Source organism: Agelaius tricolor, unplaced genomic scaffold (assembly GCF_023055355.1).
Source record: "Agelaius tricolor isolate 1412-34295 unplaced genomic scaffold, bAgeTri1.0.p SCAF_13, whole genome shotgun sequence".
Classification (NCBI taxonomy): domain Eukaryota; kingdom Metazoa; phylum Chordata; class Aves; order Passeriformes; family Icteridae; genus Agelaius; species Agelaius tricolor.
This window is the reverse complement of record NW_027269273.1, coordinates 7,391,236-7,410,593: the sequence shown is the minus strand read 5'-3', so window position 1 is coordinate 7,410,593 and position 19,358 is coordinate 7,391,236. Positions and strand designations below refer to the sequence as shown.

At 44.9% G+C, this 19,358-nt stretch overlaps 1 protein-coding gene across 13 annotated transcripts in view; it reads right to left on the bottom strand.

Moving 5' to 3' along the window:
- Positions 1-19,358, bottom strand: part of JMJD1C (jumonji domain containing 1C) — a 159,650-nt gene that overhangs the window by 54,454 nt on the left and 85,838 nt on the right. For 4 of the 13 annotated variants that reach the window (XM_071438590.1, XM_071438591.1, XM_071438593.1 and 1 more), the window contains exon 3: positions 1,787-1,900. In XM_071438590.1, coding sequence (XP_071294691.1) covers positions 1,787-1,900 — 114 coding nt within the window. Of the gene's footprint in view, positions 1-1,786; positions 1,901-6,521; positions 6,592-6,614; positions 6,805-6,967; positions 7,293-19,358 lie in introns of those variants that run through there. The other 9 variants (XM_071438594.1, XM_071438600.1, XM_071438596.1 and 6 more) reach the window with 5 other exon arrangements.

The following is a 19,358-nucleotide window of genomic DNA, read 5'->3' as shown; positions in this document are numbered from 1 at the left end:
TGATCTAACACAGAATTGCCCTCTATGTATCAAAAATAGAGGCCAACAGTTAAGGAGAACAGGCTTATGTCTGGAACTATTTTTGACAAGCTACTGCTTTGCAGCAATTTTTGGTGAATAGGTCTTTGAGAAGTGAAGTCGTCAACACTGCTAATTTCATATTACTGATCAAGACAGTATGACATATTTTAAAAAAATCACACCTTCAACCTGAATGCACCTTCCCAAATTAAGGAGCTTCCAAGTCTAATGCTTTATCAGTTAATATTCTTTGGAGGGCCTAAAATGCATAGAACATCACAATGTCACTGCCTGGCAATGGCATTGTTTAACAAAAGGCAGTCCTCCTATGCTCAGTTTGCTTTGTTCAGATCAGAAATGATCCGCTGCCAAAAGGAGATTGATTACTGTTACTGGAATGAGCATTACCAGACACATGCTCTTGACAGATTTCAGGCAAAGGACAGACAGCAGCCCCGGTATTTGCTTTGTAAAACGAATCGGGAAGGTTGCGGCTGGCCTCGGAGGGTGAATTGACACTCCAGGGCTCAGCTGATTGAAGAGGTCGCTGCTGCCAAAGGAGGATATCCCGCTCCGTGTTGCGTCATCCTGACCCCCTCCGTGCAGGAAGCCGCAGCACTGCCTGCACCCCGGGCTAATCCAGCTCAGCTCAACAACATCCCAGGCTTCTCCCCCGCGCCGTGCCCCCCTCCCTGCTCCAAAATCAAGGCTGTGCTGCTTTAGAGGACTGAAGGCAGGGTCTGAGAGTGGGAGCTGCTGTCTGCGGCACAGCCAAACTGTTCCAGCAGCTCGAGTCATAACATGTAACCTCACCCTGGTGAGAAATGCTCAACTCGTTTGGCTTCCCTACCACAGGCACACAAAAGCACCAGCCCTTCCATGAACTGAACCTCCCTCTCCTTTCCCTAGGATTCTCTCTCAGCCACTCTCTTTTTCTAGCTCTGTATTTGGCATTGGGAAAAAAAAACATCTTGGTGAAGCAGGAGGGAAGAAGGGGTGTCAGGACAAAATTACATAGCATTTATTCAGGGCCATCTGTTATTCCAAGCCTCTAAGTACTATTTCTGTAACACCACAGTGTACCATCCAAGCCATAAGGAAGAATTTATGGCTATTGTAATTGCAATCAGTTCAGCACAAATTGAAGTATCAAGTATTTTTCTATTTGTCATAGAAGAGATTTTTTTAGACCTTCTTCTGAAGCAGCAAGGGAGGGAATCACTAATTCTCTTGTTCTTTAAATACACACACATTAATATAATAATGTGTTTCTAATTAATGGAGAGGCATTAAAATCAAGGATACTGGAAATTTTAGCAGGCAACAGTAAGAAGAGTGTTTCTTTTTTAAGATATTAACATTTTCTGTTATTTATTTTCCAAGAGAACCAAAAATCAGTAAGTGGAATATCACTGTAATCATGCAAAGACCTGAAAATGAAAGCTTCAGAAGGAGGGATACTATCTTCTATCTGCTCTACAATTAATGGTACTGGTTAACCTTTAAAGGGGTCAGGTATTTTATCTGAACGTGCTACAGTAGTATTCGTGGCACAGTACACACCTTGACATGATCAGATTAACTAGAATAATGGAGTACCCAATATAACCTTTCACAGAACAAGGAACAATCTCTGCTAATAACCAATAGGAAATTGTTCCTGTAACAGAGAACTTGAACATATAAATGCACTTAAACAATAGTAAAATCATGGCTTTGAAATAAATCAAATGGACAGTATTCATACACTAGTCAAATTTCTTACCTGATAGGGCTGAAAGGCACTATCTTCAGTTACAAAATCCAGCTGTTTGTCCACAAGGAATTCTACTGCAGTAATTGAATTGTATACACTTTTTCCAACCAAGGGCTTGAATGTCTGTCAAGGAAAAAAGAGTAAATCAGGCAACTGAAAAAAACCCTCAGCATATCAAACCCCCAAAACTGTATAAATACTGATGTATTTTTCCATTCAAATTAAATAACAGTTACTAATTATACAAGAAAGGAGAATTTGTGTTCTGTCGTTTTTTCCTTTGTGCCGTTGGTGGAAAACCAGCCAGAAAAGAGAACTACACCATACATTCTTCCTTTCCTTCACTATGCTTGAGCAAGATTGTTTACCACAGAAGCTCAAAGTACAGGAGCACCATTCCATCCTAAACACAGAGCTCAGCCCGCAGCTCCTCTCTCCCTGCCTGCAGGACCAGCTAGCACAGCAGTGATTATACTAAGGACAGCTCAAGTGGAAGCAGACTGCAGAGAAATCCCTCCCCCCGCTTCCTGTTCTGAAATCGTTCACCTTGCCTCAAGTCAAGCATCTCATTTCCCTGCCCATCTCTGAACTGTTCTGACTCTGCTCCTGCCGCCCCCGCAGCCGCTCCTCCCTGCAGCAGCAGCCGGCTGCTCCGCACACCGCCCCCGAGCGAGCCGGGAGCGGCCCCGGGCCCGGAGCGCCGGGCACGGGCAGCTCGCAGCAGGGCCGGGAGCCTCCCTCACCCACCCCCCGGCCGGGGAAGCAACAAGGTGCTGCCCACCCTCGCTGCTGGAGGAAGCGAGGAACCTCCCAGCTCTGCTGCAAAAGCCAGGCACGGAGAAAAAGGCAGCAGGGAGCCAGAGGCTCCTCGACACCCGGGCACAGCCTTTGCCCAAAGCCCCTGCCCTCATGCAGGCACAGCAGGATGCAGCAGGGAGGGCGCCATGGCTCCAGGGAGCTCCCCTGAGAGGGGACAAGCAGGCAAAGCCTTCCCTGCCGGCTGGGTTTCCTGGAACAGAAGCACCAGGAGAGCCCAGCCGAGCGGGGATGTACCTACTGGGGATGAGTCAGGTGAAAAGGAAATCCCAGCGGATGGAGGGGAGAGAAATGCTGCTCTGAAGACAGACAGGAACAGCAAGAGGAAGACATCTGTGAACAAAAGAAATGACTGGCAGAAAGAGCATGCAGGATGCTAGGGGAAAAAACATGGAGGGACAAAAAAAAATAAGAGGAAAGTTATTTTACAGGACACAAAAATAATAATGAGGGAAAACAGGAAAAGAAAAAAGCCCTTTGAGACCGATTCTAAATTTAAGATGCAGGAGAAAAAGACAAAGAGGAGAAACAAGGGCAGGTCAAACCACATGGAGCACTGTGCAAACGTTACCAACATCTATAAAATGCTGCTATAGCAGCTCACATGCAACATCCTGCAGCAAGAGACCCCAAGTACTTACAAGGGAAGGCAGGATCACCACGACCTATTTAGAGATGGGGAAACTGAGGCACGAAGCAATCCATAACTTGACAAAAGCCACTAAGCAGGGCAGCAGCAGAGCCAGTGACCTGCCCTCAGCCAGTCTGCAGGCAGCTCCTAAGAGAACACTCAAGGTTTTATCAGGCTTCATTACCTACTTTCAAAGGTGTTGCCTCGAGATTAGGCTAAATATAACCCAAGTGTCTCTGGAGCTTCAGCTCTGGCACTTACTAAACAAATGAGAGAATTCTTCATGGGAGATACATTATACTTTCTAATAAACCTATCAAACTCCACAAACGCTCCGACTGAATGCACAGCATTCTTGTTTCCATTTTATTTAAGGTTTCACTTCAGCTGCTACTCTTTCTCAGACAAGGAAGGAAAAAAAGCCAAACCTCTCCACCAACAGGTAACTAGATGAAAGGGCTGGAGGAGCAAGAGTGTATGATAATATTCCAACTACAGAGTCCAAATAGTAAATAATTATTTAACCTCTAATAGCTAAGAAAGGGCCTTTGCTCTTACATCACTTTCCTATAATGGATCTTGTATTGCTAATGGTTAAGAGAGGGTGGAGTTCGCATCGTGAAATTGCAAAGTGTTGAGTGTACAAACTCACAAGCAAATTTTTCTTTGAAAAAGCCAATGTTGTAGTCCTTCAGCTCTTTAACTGCCCCCATGTCTTCCTTCACACTATTCTGCTTTTCCCACAGGGCCTTCTTTCTAACTTTCTGAGCTATTATTCAGGTCAATAAATGAGTTTCCGACTACAAACAACAGGACGTACCAAATCATCAGCTAAAATGAAACTGTGTGGAATGTGCCTTGCAGTTATCATTCAGGATTCAGACAACACTACAGATTAAGGTACATGTGAGCCACTGGTTTATCTTCCTACTGGTATTAAAAGAACTAGCTCCAAATATAGATCTGTGTGATTATTCTGAGAAGAGAAACGTAATGCCTTCTCTCTTACTTTCATAGATCTATGCCTCTAGACAGGTCAACGCCCCCAAAATACTCATGTAGAGGATGCAGGCTATCCCACAAGCACAGAGGAAAAATATGTAAATAAATAAAGCAAAACCATGCCATGTCACACACCTCCTCCTATGCGGATAGCCACTCAGCTGCACATTAAAAAACATTGCCACTATCAACAACAAAACACCACCCTTAAGTAAACGCCTTCTTGGAAAAGCAAAGTCCAGACTCCATCAGTTCCACAAGATAGGCAGGCCACCAAGGAGACACCCAACCTGGGATAGGTTAGGGATTTGAAAAATTTTAAATGGAAGACATAACTGAATTTCACACTACATATCATACATGCCCAAAGACAAATAGACTGAGAGCACAGCAGGCAAGAGTCGGCTATTAGAGGTAAGCATATGAGGCATGTAACTACATGAAAATATATATAAAAAGGTCCAAGAAGTTCCTTGCAGATTTTCAGAGGAAAAGCTCCTTGCAGATGCTCCCTCTTTCCATTCCCAAAGTGGAGGACAACTTTAAGGACAACCAAACATACTGGCAGAAATCAGGAAAAGCTAAACCTCTGTAAATTAAAATCTCCCTTTCAAACCTGTAGCTTGTAAAAGAAGTTTTATATGTTAACCCAATTCCTCAAAGACCACAACTGAGCAGAGGACTCAAGCACTCAATTTTAAGTGACATCTGGCTTTACCACTATTCTAACTAGATGCTTAAAAAAAAAAAAGAAATAAATCCCACTTCCCCCCCCCCCCACCAGATTTCCCTGCTTAGCCAAAGGGAGCTCCATGAATACACACACACACTCTTTGGCTCCTTTGCTAACAAGTTCCCTGATGCTGAATAAAGGGTGTTTCTTACTCTGCCCCTCGCCATGGTTTTAGCCCGGCTCATGCCAGAAATAACCTGCCTACAGGAGGCAGCTGGCACAGCACTGAGTCTGAAAATTGGATTCTAGATCTTCTGGAAATTCCAATAATTTTTCAGAAGACATAAATTAGCATCACTTCACAGCAAACTATCACAAAACCATTCAACAGCATTCACAAAATACTAATACAACAAATTACCCAGTGACAGCATTTTCTTATGCCCAATAACACAAGTCATCTCTTTATTTATCTTTCCAAAACCCCCATAGCAATCATAGGACCCACTTTCTCAAGGAAGCAGTAGTAAGCAAGCACACAGTGCATTTTTACTTCTGCCTAGTGCAATTAAGCAGCTGGAGTGGTGGTAATGTACCTCCAGCATCGAGGAGGGAGCTCCCTGGCACTGGCCAGGGCTCCAGAAGCTGCTGCACCTCGACTGCTGCAGCCTGGGCGCTGCCAGGCTGTGACACCCAGAAGGCTCAATGCAGCAAATGCTCGGGTTACAGCTGAGCTCGCAGCTGCTGCCCAGCTCATCCCGCACGTAGCACTGCCTCAGCTGCCTGGCTGGAGCTCACAGCCTGCTTAGCTGGGCACTCTGTGCCGCAAGCCTGCTCCCCACACCACAAAAGCACATCCTACAATGCACACCTACCGCAGTGACCCTTTTAAAAAAAATCTTTCTAGAGGAATTCATGCCGTAAGCCAAACAGACTTTTAGAGAGTTAATAATGTAATTTAGAAAGCTATTCTTGCACTAAAACATCTACATTCTATACTTCTTCCTCTTTAAAGCACAAAAATTGAAAAGATCAATTAAACCTAATTTTTACATGCTATTCAGTAAACTTTTCCACATATTGTTCTCTAACCTTGCTGTTTAGTCTGCAATAGCGCAAACATCGGCACCTTTTCTTTATGACACTTAATCATTCGAAACAGCTGTAGCTCTCTTCCAACGCCCGTTTGTTGCCATGGTTTGTACTCAAAGGCAGAATTACCGAGTGGAAAGAGCGGACAATCAGTAAAGCAGATCTGACGTTAGTATCGAGCACGGGGTTTCCTCATTCGCGGATTACCCTGCCTGCAATCCCTACGGAAGCGGCCGTTTCCAGCCAAGGCGTTATTCCGGGCGGAACTCCCGCAGCCCTTCGGCGGGGGGGGGGCAGAAGGAAGTACCCGTCGGGACGCGGGGAGAAGGCAGCGCCAGCCGGGCCCGCTGCCCGCCGGAGCTGCCGCATGGCAGGGCGCACCAACGGCGCCCACGGCTGCTCTAACGGCGGCCTCCGTGCCGTTAACGGCCGGCACCGAGTCCTGCCGCTCCCGCACCCCGCCTCAACGGCATAAACTTAACCGAAAAAAGCCAAAAAAAAAAAAAAAAGCAAAAAACCAAACACAAAACCTTTTTTTTTTCCGAACTCCCTTTCTCCCGTTTCCCGAGGGGCGCAGGCCGCCCTGCGCGGCTCCGCGGGCTCAGGAGGTGCCCGGTACTCACGCTGTCCCGGGCTCGCCGCGCTCTCGTCCCCGCCGGGCCGCGCACAAAGCCGCCGTCGCCGGCCGCGTGCCGCGCCGCGCGCGCCCCCGCGGGAGCCCGTTCGTCACGTGCGCCGCTCCGCGCTCCGCAGGGATAGGACGGAGAGGGGCCGAGGGCCGCGACAGCCCCGCGGGCCGGGGGCGCGGCCCGTTCCGCCCCAGCAGCCTCGGAGGGCAAACAAAGGCGCCCGTCACAAAGTTAAAGTGTCCGCGCGGGTACGTATCCCGCGGGGGAAGGCTCGGAGGCGCCCTCCGGCCCCCCGAACGACAGCGGCGGATTGTCCCGCTCCCCCCGCCCCGTCGGCCGGTACGCACCTCGCCCGGCGGCCCAGCCCGCGGGACCTCCGCGCCCGCCTCCGCCTTTGAACTCACAAGGAAAATGGTTCTCACCGCGCCGCTTCCGGGTCGGGCCGGGCGGCCGCGCCGGGGGCGGAGACTGCGGGGCCGGAGGAGGAGGCGGCGGGGAGGAGGACGACGACGACTCACCGCCCGCCCTTTGTGGGGCCGGCGCGGACTATCGCGCAGCTGTGCGCTCTGCGGAGGCCCCGGCGCGTCCCCGCTGCTGGGTCATGGCGCGCTGCCGATGCCGCCGCTTACATAAGGGCGGGCGCGCAGTGCGCGGTGCCGGGGCGGGAGGAGCCGGGCGGGGAAGCACCGAGCTGAGCGTCGGGCGAGGAGAGCACGCCGCGGGAAGAGGCGGCGCTCGGCAGGCGCGGCCCGCGGCCACGTCCCGCGGGGGCGGAGCCCCGGGACACGTGTGGTCGTGACTCGGGAGAGCGGCCGAGGCACCCGGGGGCCTGGAGCCTCCTGCTGCCGCTGCTCCGCGCCGCAACCTCGAACTTCGTCTACAGCCTCGGTGCTTCCTCCCCCCGCGAAGCTGAGCCCGGCCTTGGAAAGCTGCTCTCCATCCCTCCCGCGGGTGGGCTCTGCAAAGTTAGCAGCGAGGGCTGCTGCTCGTCCACATTCAACCAAGGGGAAAAAAAAAAAGGCAATAAAGAGGAAGGGCGGGTCAGGCATGAGCTCAGTGCCTGGTTTGGTTCCAGGAGCAGCCGGAGCAGAGGGCGGTGGGCGGCTCCGCTCCCCCCTGCGCCGCCCAAAAGCTTCACCAACAGCGCACAGGGCTCAGCGGGGACTCAGCCCGGGGACTCGCGGAAAACCTCAAGCACAATTTCCTCATTTTTAGTATATAACCTATTTTCTCCGTGACGACCCCCCACCCAACCCCCCCCCCCCCCCAAAAAAAACCAACCAAACAAAAAACTCACGTGTTTTCACACTTGCCAACACTAGCCAAATGTCACTAACTAGTTGTTTACAGTTCACATGGAAACTTCAACTGAATAGTCCAGGGGGAAAAGGTTCAGGGGACACTTCCTAATGAGAAAATTATTTCCAGAGAGAAATTTAGCAAAAACACCTGTAATATACTCCTTGAGCTTAGCTCGCATACATAAACATGGATAGTAAGGAAAAAAAAAAAAAAAACCCAAAAAAATAATCACAAGGGAGGTTGGGATAGAGACATTTGTTTTCCCCAATCTCTTTAAACATAAACAGCTGTACATTTTTCACTTCACGGAAAAAATACAAGGCTTGTCATTTGCCAAGAAAGTATGAGAATAATGGGAAATCAATGCATGACTACATCTCTGTTCTCATCTTGAATTATTCCAAATGATGTAAGCTTAAAGGTGTACTAGAATGCTATAACATACTAAGCTCTGAAATAAAATACTTAGGTACAGCTAAACATTAAAGTTGAACTGGAAGGTTTTCTACCCACCACAGGCTTTTCTCCAGCAAACTGGTTTTCTTCCATAACAGCACACAAGCAAGGGCAGGAACCAGGCTACCTGTACATGGTGTTTGTACACTACCCGGCCTGTGCTCAAACCACATAACTGCAAGGCTCCTGGATTTCACTTGGAAAGGACACTAGCAGAGACAGTTTATGGTATTGATTTTCCTTTTTAAGTGGTCTTCCATCCAGGCTGGCTCAAGGCAGCTGGGCAGCCTTATATGGCAGCAAGGCTGCGGGGAGGCAGCAGTGCCTTGAGCAGCCTCCATCTATTCCTGACCACCCAGACTGGACAGTTGCTCCTCTGGTTTCTGGCACCCCTGCCACAGCCCCTCACCAGATTCACCCAGGGCTCACCACCAGCAGAACACCGCTCACTAACCTCCTTGGTTCCCCCTCAACACACCTCCTGCCCCAGCCATGCCTTGGTAGGGCTGCACTGCCTTATCTCCAGAGAAAAAAGCTAAACATCTTAGTGACACCATTCTGACCTCATTTCCTTTCACTTCCTTTTTCTCCAGACCACCTCTCACTGGGTAGGGGGGAAATAACACCTCAGTCGCTTTCACCAGTACTGAGAGAGGTCATGCAGTAGCAAAGACTGAAATGCAGCCTTATTCCAGGTTTGGGGCTGCAGTTTGCTGTTCCCCCTTTAGATTGAAAGTGTGCCTTGTTATCCTCCACCCAACAGCAACAGGGCCACTTGTAAGTGGGCAGGACAGTCTTTCACAGACTTGGTCCTTCAGAGGCTTCATCACCACTAAGAAATAAAACTTGACCTATCAGTAATATCCGACACAAGAAAATATCTTGGAACTCAGACTGCCAAGTAATCAATAAACAAAGTATTTTTCCAAAACTTAATTCTGTACTTGTATGATCTTCAATTTAACTTTTAAAGCACATTTTAGATTACCTCCAAGAAGTACTGAGCATCCCAAAGGCACACTACTTCCACCACTAGATTCCCCTCTTTCTCATACACCTTTAGGTTTTGTTTTACCATTTCTCTTAAGAGCCCAGACACTTAATAGCTATTTCAGGAAGGGCAAACAAATGAAAAATGCCTATTACAGAGCTCAACATACTTCATGCTACTCTTGAACTAATGGTGCTGTGATAGCTGGGTGGTATGTAGTGCAACTGTCAAAGCAGGCAATCCTTAATAATATCCAAGACAGACACTATTAAAATACAAATCACAAGACAGTCTGGAGGACAGGCAAGTTTGCCCGTTTGGACAAAGCTTTATTAATAGATGGCGACTTAGTAACAAAGAATATTAATACCCAGCCCAGCACACCAATTCATTACCACAGAGAGATTTTGCTAAAAAATTCTCATGTTGCACCAGCTATGCATGGAGTACTAACTCAGCAACTCTTATTTCCAAGAGTTTCACTCAAAGACATCCTCAGGAAAAATCCACTAAGTGGTAAAACACCTTCTGGAAGTTAAAAAAACCCAAGGAAATTGCTACTGGTATAATTGTTAATGTTAAGTAGACTAAGGCAACATAAAATGACATTTACATCATTACTACTTACAAAATTTACTACAATATATATGTGTATGTTCTTAACAAAACACAGATTTGCCACGTAAAGGTAAATTTTTATATAAGAATTTTTAAAATTAGTGTCTATCCAAGCCTGGTTTTGACATTTGCAAACTACTACACTTTAGAAAGGCTTATTTAGTAGTCACGTTATTTTAGCACTGTTTTCCACTACTGTTTGCTTCTTCTCACAATTGGGCCTGAGCTCTGTCAAACAAGCCATACTATAAGCTTGCAGAACAGAGCTGCCTTTGTTCTTTGGCACTGCCAGTCCCCTATGGAATCAGGCAGCACACTGAACTGCACTCGACAAACAATCCCTGACCTTCAATTACTGCCTTGGCTCACTGCCACAGGATACATGTATTACTGGTAACACAGCGTGCCCTATTTTGCAGATAATCACTAGAACTACAGATAATCATGAAAATCAACGGAAAAATGCAAACATTCCCTTCCTAAAATCGCAGTTGTAACTTCCCCGGTGTGCTGCAGCCCAGCCCAGGCTCGGGCCACGCATGTGAGGACAGCAATACTGCAGGTTTTGTATTTTTAGTGACTGCATGAAAAATTCCAGGTGGTGGATGGTTTTGCCGTCCTCCGCTGGACGTTTTCAGTTTGTTTTTTGTTTGCTTTGAGGCGGAAGGTTGTGCTGGCACAGTTGTGCAAGAGCTGCTCTTTTTTTTCCCCTGCTATTTTTCCCCTCGAGGGGCCTGGCAGGTTTTTCAGCAGGGCCCGGTGGCAGCTGCAGCCCTCGCACTTGCGGGCTGGCCGGCAGCCAGCGCCGGGCCCTGTGCCACCGCCCTGCTGGGAGCTCCGGCCACCGGGAATGCCGCTCCGGCTGCAGGGGAGCGACAGCACGCATGGACCGGGGCTCTGCTGGGACCCCCTCGGGTTTCGGGCAGGGGGAGAAGCCCCTGAACTGCAAACCCTGCTCCTTCTTCACACCGAGCCAGGGAAACCCACGTGCGCAGTGCTGCGGGCCAGGAAAGAGCGCATGCAAATATTGCAAATGAGTAAATATTTAAACTTTAAAACAAATGAAGGTTAGTTAAATCGGTCTTCAGTATTTAAATTAGCATTTTTTTCTACTTATCTTCTTCCTGTCTGTGCTGCTCCACATTTGCTTAGCAAGCAGAACCGTTTCATAGTGATAGTCCTGCAGATATTTCCTGCAGAAATAATGCAGTGTAAGGGCAGAGCTACGGTCAGCCTCATGTTAGTGGAGAAATTAACTTTCCATTATGCATTTGTGCAACCCATCGAGTTCAGACCCTGTACTTAAGTGCAGAAGCCAAAGTCCAAAGGAGAAATTAATGTGTGTGAAACAATCATTACTACTGGAACTGCAACAGGAGAAATGCAGTAACTAGCATTCAGGTGCCAGTTCATTTGGCAAATTCTTCATTTAACTCTCCTTTTTTGGTTATTGAGGTGGGCAAATCAGACATGCAAAAACTTCACCAGGCTATCTTTAGTAATTTTTCAAAATTGAGAAGCTGAGGGCAAGAGTGTACATGAAGAAACATATGCAACAGTACGGTTAATACACTCCAGATCAGTGCTAACTGATTTTACAGTATATCTCAAATTAATCCAATTTAAAATATGGTGTCTATCTTTTTAATGTTTTCAATTTACTTTTAAAACCAATTTTGTCCTTCCCTGGACAGGCATCATGGGGTTTAATGCTGCATGCATCAACATGACTGTGCAATTTTCCCCATTACTTCATCCCCATCTACTTCATCATACCAGTACTGTTAACACAACTGTGGGAATAAGTCCTGTTAGTGATCTGGGTCCCTGCTGCAACAGGAGACCAATAATTGTGATAAAAGAAAAACCAGATGCATAGCCTTAAAAAAAAAAATCATCATCATTGTAGTCAATAGAATTGTATGAGTTTTCTTATTTGCTGGACAGTGCTCTAACTCCAGATTTATGTTCAAATACAAAATATTGAGCAGTCTCTCAGGCATTACTTTGTGGATGTCTCATTTTAAGCCCAGCATCACTGTAAAAGACTTGCATTTTCCTAATCCCCCTTCCCTCATTAACTGATCCAAAATGCTGGGACCCTTGCCACTCACTCAAATTGAGTAACATCAATGTCACCTTATGTGTGACCTGCTCTCTCACTTCTGAGTGCAGGTCTTTCTAATAAAGCTTATAAAACACATTTTTCTACCCATCCCCATAGTTGAGAGCACTAGCCTATATTCATTCTGGATTTCCTTCTGGCCTTAATTAATGCACACATGTTCAGACCATACAAAATGCTGTCACAAACACTCCCAGCCACTCTTTGCATTCCTTCCCCCAGCAGCCCCATTACATCACACTGCACTTCCCGACACAGCACCTTCCAATCCTGGTATCACTCATTTACCAATTTCAGGAACAATTTACTGACAACACTAGCAAAGATGATTCACTGACATCTTTCCATTTTCTCCTTGAAACTCTGCCTGCTGGATTGACCTCTGAAACCTTGACAATGGCTTGGGCACTGCTTGATGGAAGCCTCATCTTCCCTCATAAGTAATGCCTTCTATTTCCCACCTCCTGTCTCTGTGTGTCATCTGCCCTTGACTCACAGTCTGATGTTAACTCTGTGCAGAAAGGAACCCTTTTCATTCTGTGCTTGTTGTACAACTCATTTGGACAAGGGAATTCTGGACTTTCACATGAGTTTTCAATATATGTGTATGTTCTTAACAACAGTTTTCAATTGTCGTGGTAATGTGCCATAACATTCATTAACCTTGGGACAGATTCTGTCTTCTACAAAGCAAGCACAACAGCTTCAAGTTCATAAAGCACAACAGCTTCAAGTTCATAATGTTCTTACCCACACTGTCTGCAATATTCATCAAACCCTTTTCAACTTGGGTGCCATCCATGTTTTGCAGTATTCATGCTTTTTCAACCTTCTTGCTTCCATCACAGTGATGCCAAACTCCATCCAACTCATTTCTTGGCTTTTCTTTTTTCTTCCAGTCCTATCAGCAACATTCACAATGTTCTTGCATCCTTTTCCCCTATAACTTACTGAATGTAACATTCATTTACCTGGCCTCCTTCCAGCCTCACCTTCAGAAAAACAACCTTAGTAAGAAAATCAGCTTCAGGCTTCTAAACATCCACTGCATTTCTGCTCTTCTGATTCAGCAGCACTGTCGTGTTGCTCTCATTCTTCCCACTAATTGAGATCCATTACAGAACAGGAGTCCACCTTTCACCCTCCTACTATTTCCTGTTCCTCTCAGACTGCATTCCCAACTGCCTCTCAGAAGCTCATCTTGCTTCCTGAGTCACCCAGATCTAGCTTTCATAAGGTCCCTTTCTGTTCTTATTACCCAGAACCTAAATACCTGCCTCACCTTTTTCCATCTTATCCCCTACGTATTTGTTAACTTGAATTTCCAGAACACTGGGGGGTTTTTTCCCCAATTCTGCTGTTTTTTCAGCTCCTCTGCCCTGCCACTCCCTGTCCTTTGTCTAGAGCATCTTATTCACCAGCTTAGTCATCTTCCTGTCTTTTAAATGGACTGTATTTTATTTTGCATTTTTTCTGCTTGCTCTTTACCAAAACAACTCGGGAGCATCCTCGCCACAGAAAGCTCAGCTTCCCACTGAAGTTGAGATTTCTTGATGGCTCAGGATGCTGGCAGGCCCTTTGGTCCAGGGACTCCTCCTGGAAAGGAGCCACTGGCTCCACTGGAGGCGAGTCAGGGTGCGGTTCTGAGGGAGCCTCACTGCAGGCATCACTTCCTCTTACAGCAGTGGCGAGCACGCAGCAGTGCTGGTATTTTCCATTCCTGTAGCCCCACAGGACTCTTGTAACATCCAATGCTCCCCACATGCCTGACACCACACCCAGGGCGTGCAAGGTATTGACACTATGCTATAAAATGGTCGCTTGAGTAGTAGGCTGGGACAACCCAGTTCAGAGAGTGGAACTGCCTCTTGAAACAGAGCTGGATATGTTAGAGAGAAGCTCCTGTTTGGAGCTATTTGCAATAACAAAAACCTCAAAAACACACAGAAGGTGAAGAAGAAAAATACTGAAAAAACATCAAGAACTGAGAGCAGTATTTAAAAAGAACATGTCATAGAAGCTGAAAGAGGGGAATACCTACTTCATGTTATCATGTGAATAAAGTTGTTGTATATAAATTTGGATTCAGTTTCTGAGAGGCAAAAGACTCCTCAGGGCCACTCCTCGTGGTCTACATTTACTCCCTGTTACTGAGAGCAGTGCATTTCACTGTTTGGCAGACACAGTAAGAGCTGCAGAATAAGCACATTCAGTCTGCAGCATACTCTGAACTGGGGATGAACAGGGTGGTCCAGGGATGGTGAATAGTTAAAAGGCTGCAACTTCTACTCCTTCCTCCTTTTCTACTTGCACTGTCTCCAGAAAAGCAGAAACCCCATTTGGCAGTTCTTTAGGCTTTCTAGCTGGCTGTCTATGGATTCCCATAGGCCACGGAGGGAGAGAATTACTCATTTTGGACTCAGTGCCTTTTTGCTCTTAATTCCAGCTTGTTGGGAGTAAGATCATACTGGAACATCGGTCTGTGTTTTGCAATACATCTTTTTTATATTCTAAACATTGTACACTTTACCCATAAGGGTATCTTAAAAGTAGTATTTTCATATTTCCAAACACGAAGACTTAAGTATTAAGTAACAGTGTGCATTATGTTTTAATTATCTTTATAAAAAGCTCCATCTTACTGAGACAACGTGCTAATATATACTCCTCAAATAAAAACACCAGACTGTTCACCTCACCTGTGTGAGGGAGGGAAAGAAACAATCAAGTGTCAGACTACATAGAAATGTATTTTAGCTTTCTTGAGCAGTATTTTCTCCTGCTATGATTATTTTATAATCATACTGTATCTCTGTCAGACCTCCTACACAGATACACTTGCTAATACACTGGTTTGATTCCTGAATCTGCAGCATTAAGGGCTTGGGAGAACTTCTCATATAAAAATCTCTTACAGGCATAAGCCACTAAGAAGGTGAGGTTAAAAGTTTAACATTTGATAATAAAAAGTCTGATGGAACAGACAGGGTTTTAGTCAATATATCCCAGCATCAGGATAATGCTGAAATAATATTGAAACACCATCAGTCTATCTAGTAAACAAATTAGAAAATAACCTAGATATCATAATGGATTCTCCCCCCGCCCAATGCTATTTTTAGATTCTCACATCTGCCCTACATGCTTGTCCAGTAGCAACCTTGATGGACAATCACTTTTTTTTCCATTCAGGAAAACACAGGACAGATGGCGTTCAAAGTATTTCTCTCCGAGATAACAAGTTTTCCGCTTTCTATAAATTCACTTATCTTCAAACTGTGACAGCTGTGAGTTTAAAGATAAAATCAAAATGATCCAGATCTTGTTCATCTCCTTTCTCTAGGGTCTCTGAAAGGTCACACAAACACGTCTCACTCAGAAGTTTTCTACAGAATGTGGAACGTTTTGCTAAGTTTAAACTTAACGGTACTTTAGAAAAATGCAATGTATTTTTTTCCAAGTTATGTCTCAGGTCTGTATTGTGAATTTGGGATCTTCTGGATCCCTTTGTATAGTATATCATATAGTACTTCCCTCCAAGATCTATTTATAGATGACATTCCCTCATTCCTCCCATACTAGCATACATGGCAGTGTTACTAACCTGCATTTTCTACTTCCATGTAGTCTCTCATGTTAGACTGTATTCTATACTGTGATTATCCTCATCCTCCTCCCCTGCATCCTCTTTGGCTTCAAATGATCTTTCTCCAGCATGGATGAGCAGAATTATGTCTGTGAGTGTGAAGGGGCTCTGGGGCAGCTCCAGGGGCACACAATCCTGCCTCTGTTCTCACACACCCCAGAGTCACCCCTGCCATCAGCTCGACACCACACAGCCGCTTCTCAGCCCTCTGACCAGCCAGAAGGCTCAAAGCTTCTCCTTGCCAGTGCTGCTCCTGGATAAGCTCTCATCTATATTTGCCATCTGCTCCTAAATCCACCACTTTCTGATTTCTGCAGTGACGTTTTGTTCCATTTTTATTTCTTTGTTTCTCAAGGATATTCCATTTTAGTTGCATAAAAAACCCTCATTCTCTGTGTTAAGGGCTCCTCCTATTCTGCACCATCTAGTGCTTTAATCAAATTTAATGAATTAGTCCAAACATTTTAGTAAAAACACGAAGCAAGTCATTCCCAAAATGTGCTAACAGCTATTGGCAGACAAAAATATTTCACCACAACACTCCACCTGTTTCAATACCACATAGCCAACATCTCACAAACTCATTCCTACCTAATTTACTGTTCACTCTACTAATCCCAGTCTTCCTCTGATTGTTCTCTGCTTGACATACTGTGGAATGCATTACAAAAGTCTAGATGAATGATATTAATTACATTTTCTTGCCTCACAACAAAGCCAACTGGAGTTTTTATTCAGGTGGGTCCATGATACAGCATTTCAGGGTGCTGTTGGTAAGAGTAGACCAGGATTAAGGGCAGAGGGAAGAAACACACAGTAGCTATAATCAGTCTGTTTGTGAAGACTTTAAAGGATACAAGACCATGAGTAAAAGGCAGCATTAAATCAAAAATGTCAAAGCAAATTTCCTTGCCAAATAAAAGAGCAAGCTAGAGAAGCAGATCTATATCCTGACACTTTGCTTCCTATGACACTCATGTGTGCAAGCTAAACACACTAGACTGAAATGAAACTAATGGAGAGGCATAAGGAGAGGAAAAAAGAAGGAATAAACAATTCAAAACAAAACAAACCCCAACAACAACAACCAAAAAACCCACCAAAAAACCAAAAAACCCCAAAAAACCAAAAAACAAACACCTCCAAATATTCAGAAATCACCACTAACTATCTGTCAAAATATGCAAAATATGTATGTAGAGTGTAGTTCCCAAAGTCACCTACACTGGGTCTGGTCATACTCACTATATTTATTAGTGACCCAGATCATGGAACAGAGACTACATTTATTAAATTGACAACCAACCAGCTTGATGGGACTGCAAATTATATTAGAGGACAAAAAGGAAAACTGGACAAGTGGTCTAAGAAAAAAGATGATATGCAAAGCACTGCACATAGGCAGAAGTCAACAGCAAAAATACTGAGTGGCTAAGGAAGAATTCCATAGAAAAAGAGAAGTTAGGTTCAATTTCTGGACTGAGTTAACAGTATCATGCTGTAAAAATATAAACACAATACTGGGATATATGAATGTTTGTACAACCTGTGTTCAGCATTCATAAAGCCTCAGTTATAGTACTATAAAGTGAGCAGAGTTCTGGATATTGCTCTTCAAGATAGGTATGTACAATAAAAGGAACACAGTTTTGGAAAATACTGTAGATGAATACAGACTGAAGAGACTGGGAGGGGAAAACAGCTGGGTGTGTCCCCAGTTATGAAAACAGGATGCTGCAAGGAATAATTTCTTAATCTCTACAGCAGACACAACAAGTTTTAACTGCCTTAATTTAGATTAGATGATCTCAAGGTCTTTTTCAGTCATACAATTCTGGAGTATCTGCAGAGTCACTGACCTCTCCCAAATAAAACAGTATTTAGAAACACATAGCCAAATTAATATCTTTAAGTCTGCTTTTATTATGCCATGTACCTCTCTGCCCAACATCACCTACTTCATGGCTTCTCTGAACAGCAGCAAACCATCGTTCCTGGGAGGGCTGCAATGCAAAAAGAGTCTTGAGACTGGCAGCAGTATTGCAGTGCTCTTGAGAGCTGGGAGGTACCAGCTCTCCCTGGCTGCTCTGATCCCAGCCTCCATATTCCCACCAGTGCAGCTGAACAGGAAGATTTACCTGCAGACCTTGGGAAAGATTCTGGCAGATCATGCCTGACCTGAATGCCATAGAATGGCCTTCCTTGTCTTGAAGATTAATTCTCCCCAAAGACAAGCATAGGGTCAACAAAATTCACTCTCTGAAGTAGATGCACTGTAGTTTACTTTGTTTTCTTTTATCTCCTAAATCCTTGACAGCCCCTCACCCACACACTGCAATGCCTTCTAAAGTTTTACATATTGTGAGGATAGACTGACAGGCTTTTAATTGCTTGCCTAATTCTTCCTGTCTCCCTCTTCATGTTGGCACTGCCTTCTCCAATGATTGGTATCACCCTGAAGGAAAAATTAGCTAAAATACTTAACATCAACACTAATTTTTTTCCAATTGTAAGATGAAAATTTCTCTGTCTCTGAGTATCTTATGAGACTTTTTAAATTTCTTAAGTTCCCTCTGGTTGTAGCAACTGCCATTTTCTTATTCTCATACATCTAATATTTTCCTCTCTTTATCATTATCCTTACTGAAAATTAGGCCAAAAATATTTAATGTTTTCTTTCTGTATTATGGTTATTCTCTATTCTCTATCCTCACCACCATCCTCAAGTTGAGCTTAAAGACATAAACAATGTGTGGAAGTTTGAGAACAAACCCTTATTTTTATTTGCTTTCACATAATTTGCAAGATCAAGTTTAATTTTTAGAAACAAACCCGAATTAAGTTGTCCTGTCCTTCCACCTCCCCATTGCCTGCAATATTCCTGCATTAGTTGTACTATATATTCTCAGGCTATTCCTCCATTTGGAACTACAGACCAGGATTACTCTTTACTGAGGATTCAGTTTCCAGGCAAGCTTTACATATCTGTAAGTTCCAGAAACTGAGTCCTGAGGCTCCTTACACCTGTGACCAATTTTGCTTATTTAAATTTGCCCGTATGATTTAAAACCTAGATTTCCAAAGCCAGTTCTCTGTATTTTTTTCACATATTTCAAACTGAATCAAGCCATGATTACTAAGGGTGCAATTTTACATTCCACTTCATCTGCTGAACTGGAAGCTGCCCCTGGCAGGGAATGCCTGAGTGGCTCAGGAGCCTCCAACAGTGGCTGCAGCTCTCTCTGGAGGCCTGATCCATCAGAACTCACCCCAGACTGACTCATTGCCACTGGAGTCACCTTGCTGATGTAACTCATGCCTTGGCTGTGTGACTGCTCAGATGAGCTGGACAGGGGCAGGGAGAGGGAAGCCAGCTCTTCAGCAGATGATAAAGCATAAAGGGAAACTGAATGCTCAATCCCAAATGATTTTCTAGAATATCCTCATTGCTTTTCAAAGTGAAGGCTAAAGTAACACTTTGTTCCTGTTGGTTCAGTGACTAGTTTGAGGAAGAAATTTGCCAGCAATCAAATCCAGAAGTACCTTGGCCCTATCACTTCTCTTATCTCCACCCAGGAAAGTAAACCACCTGATAATAAG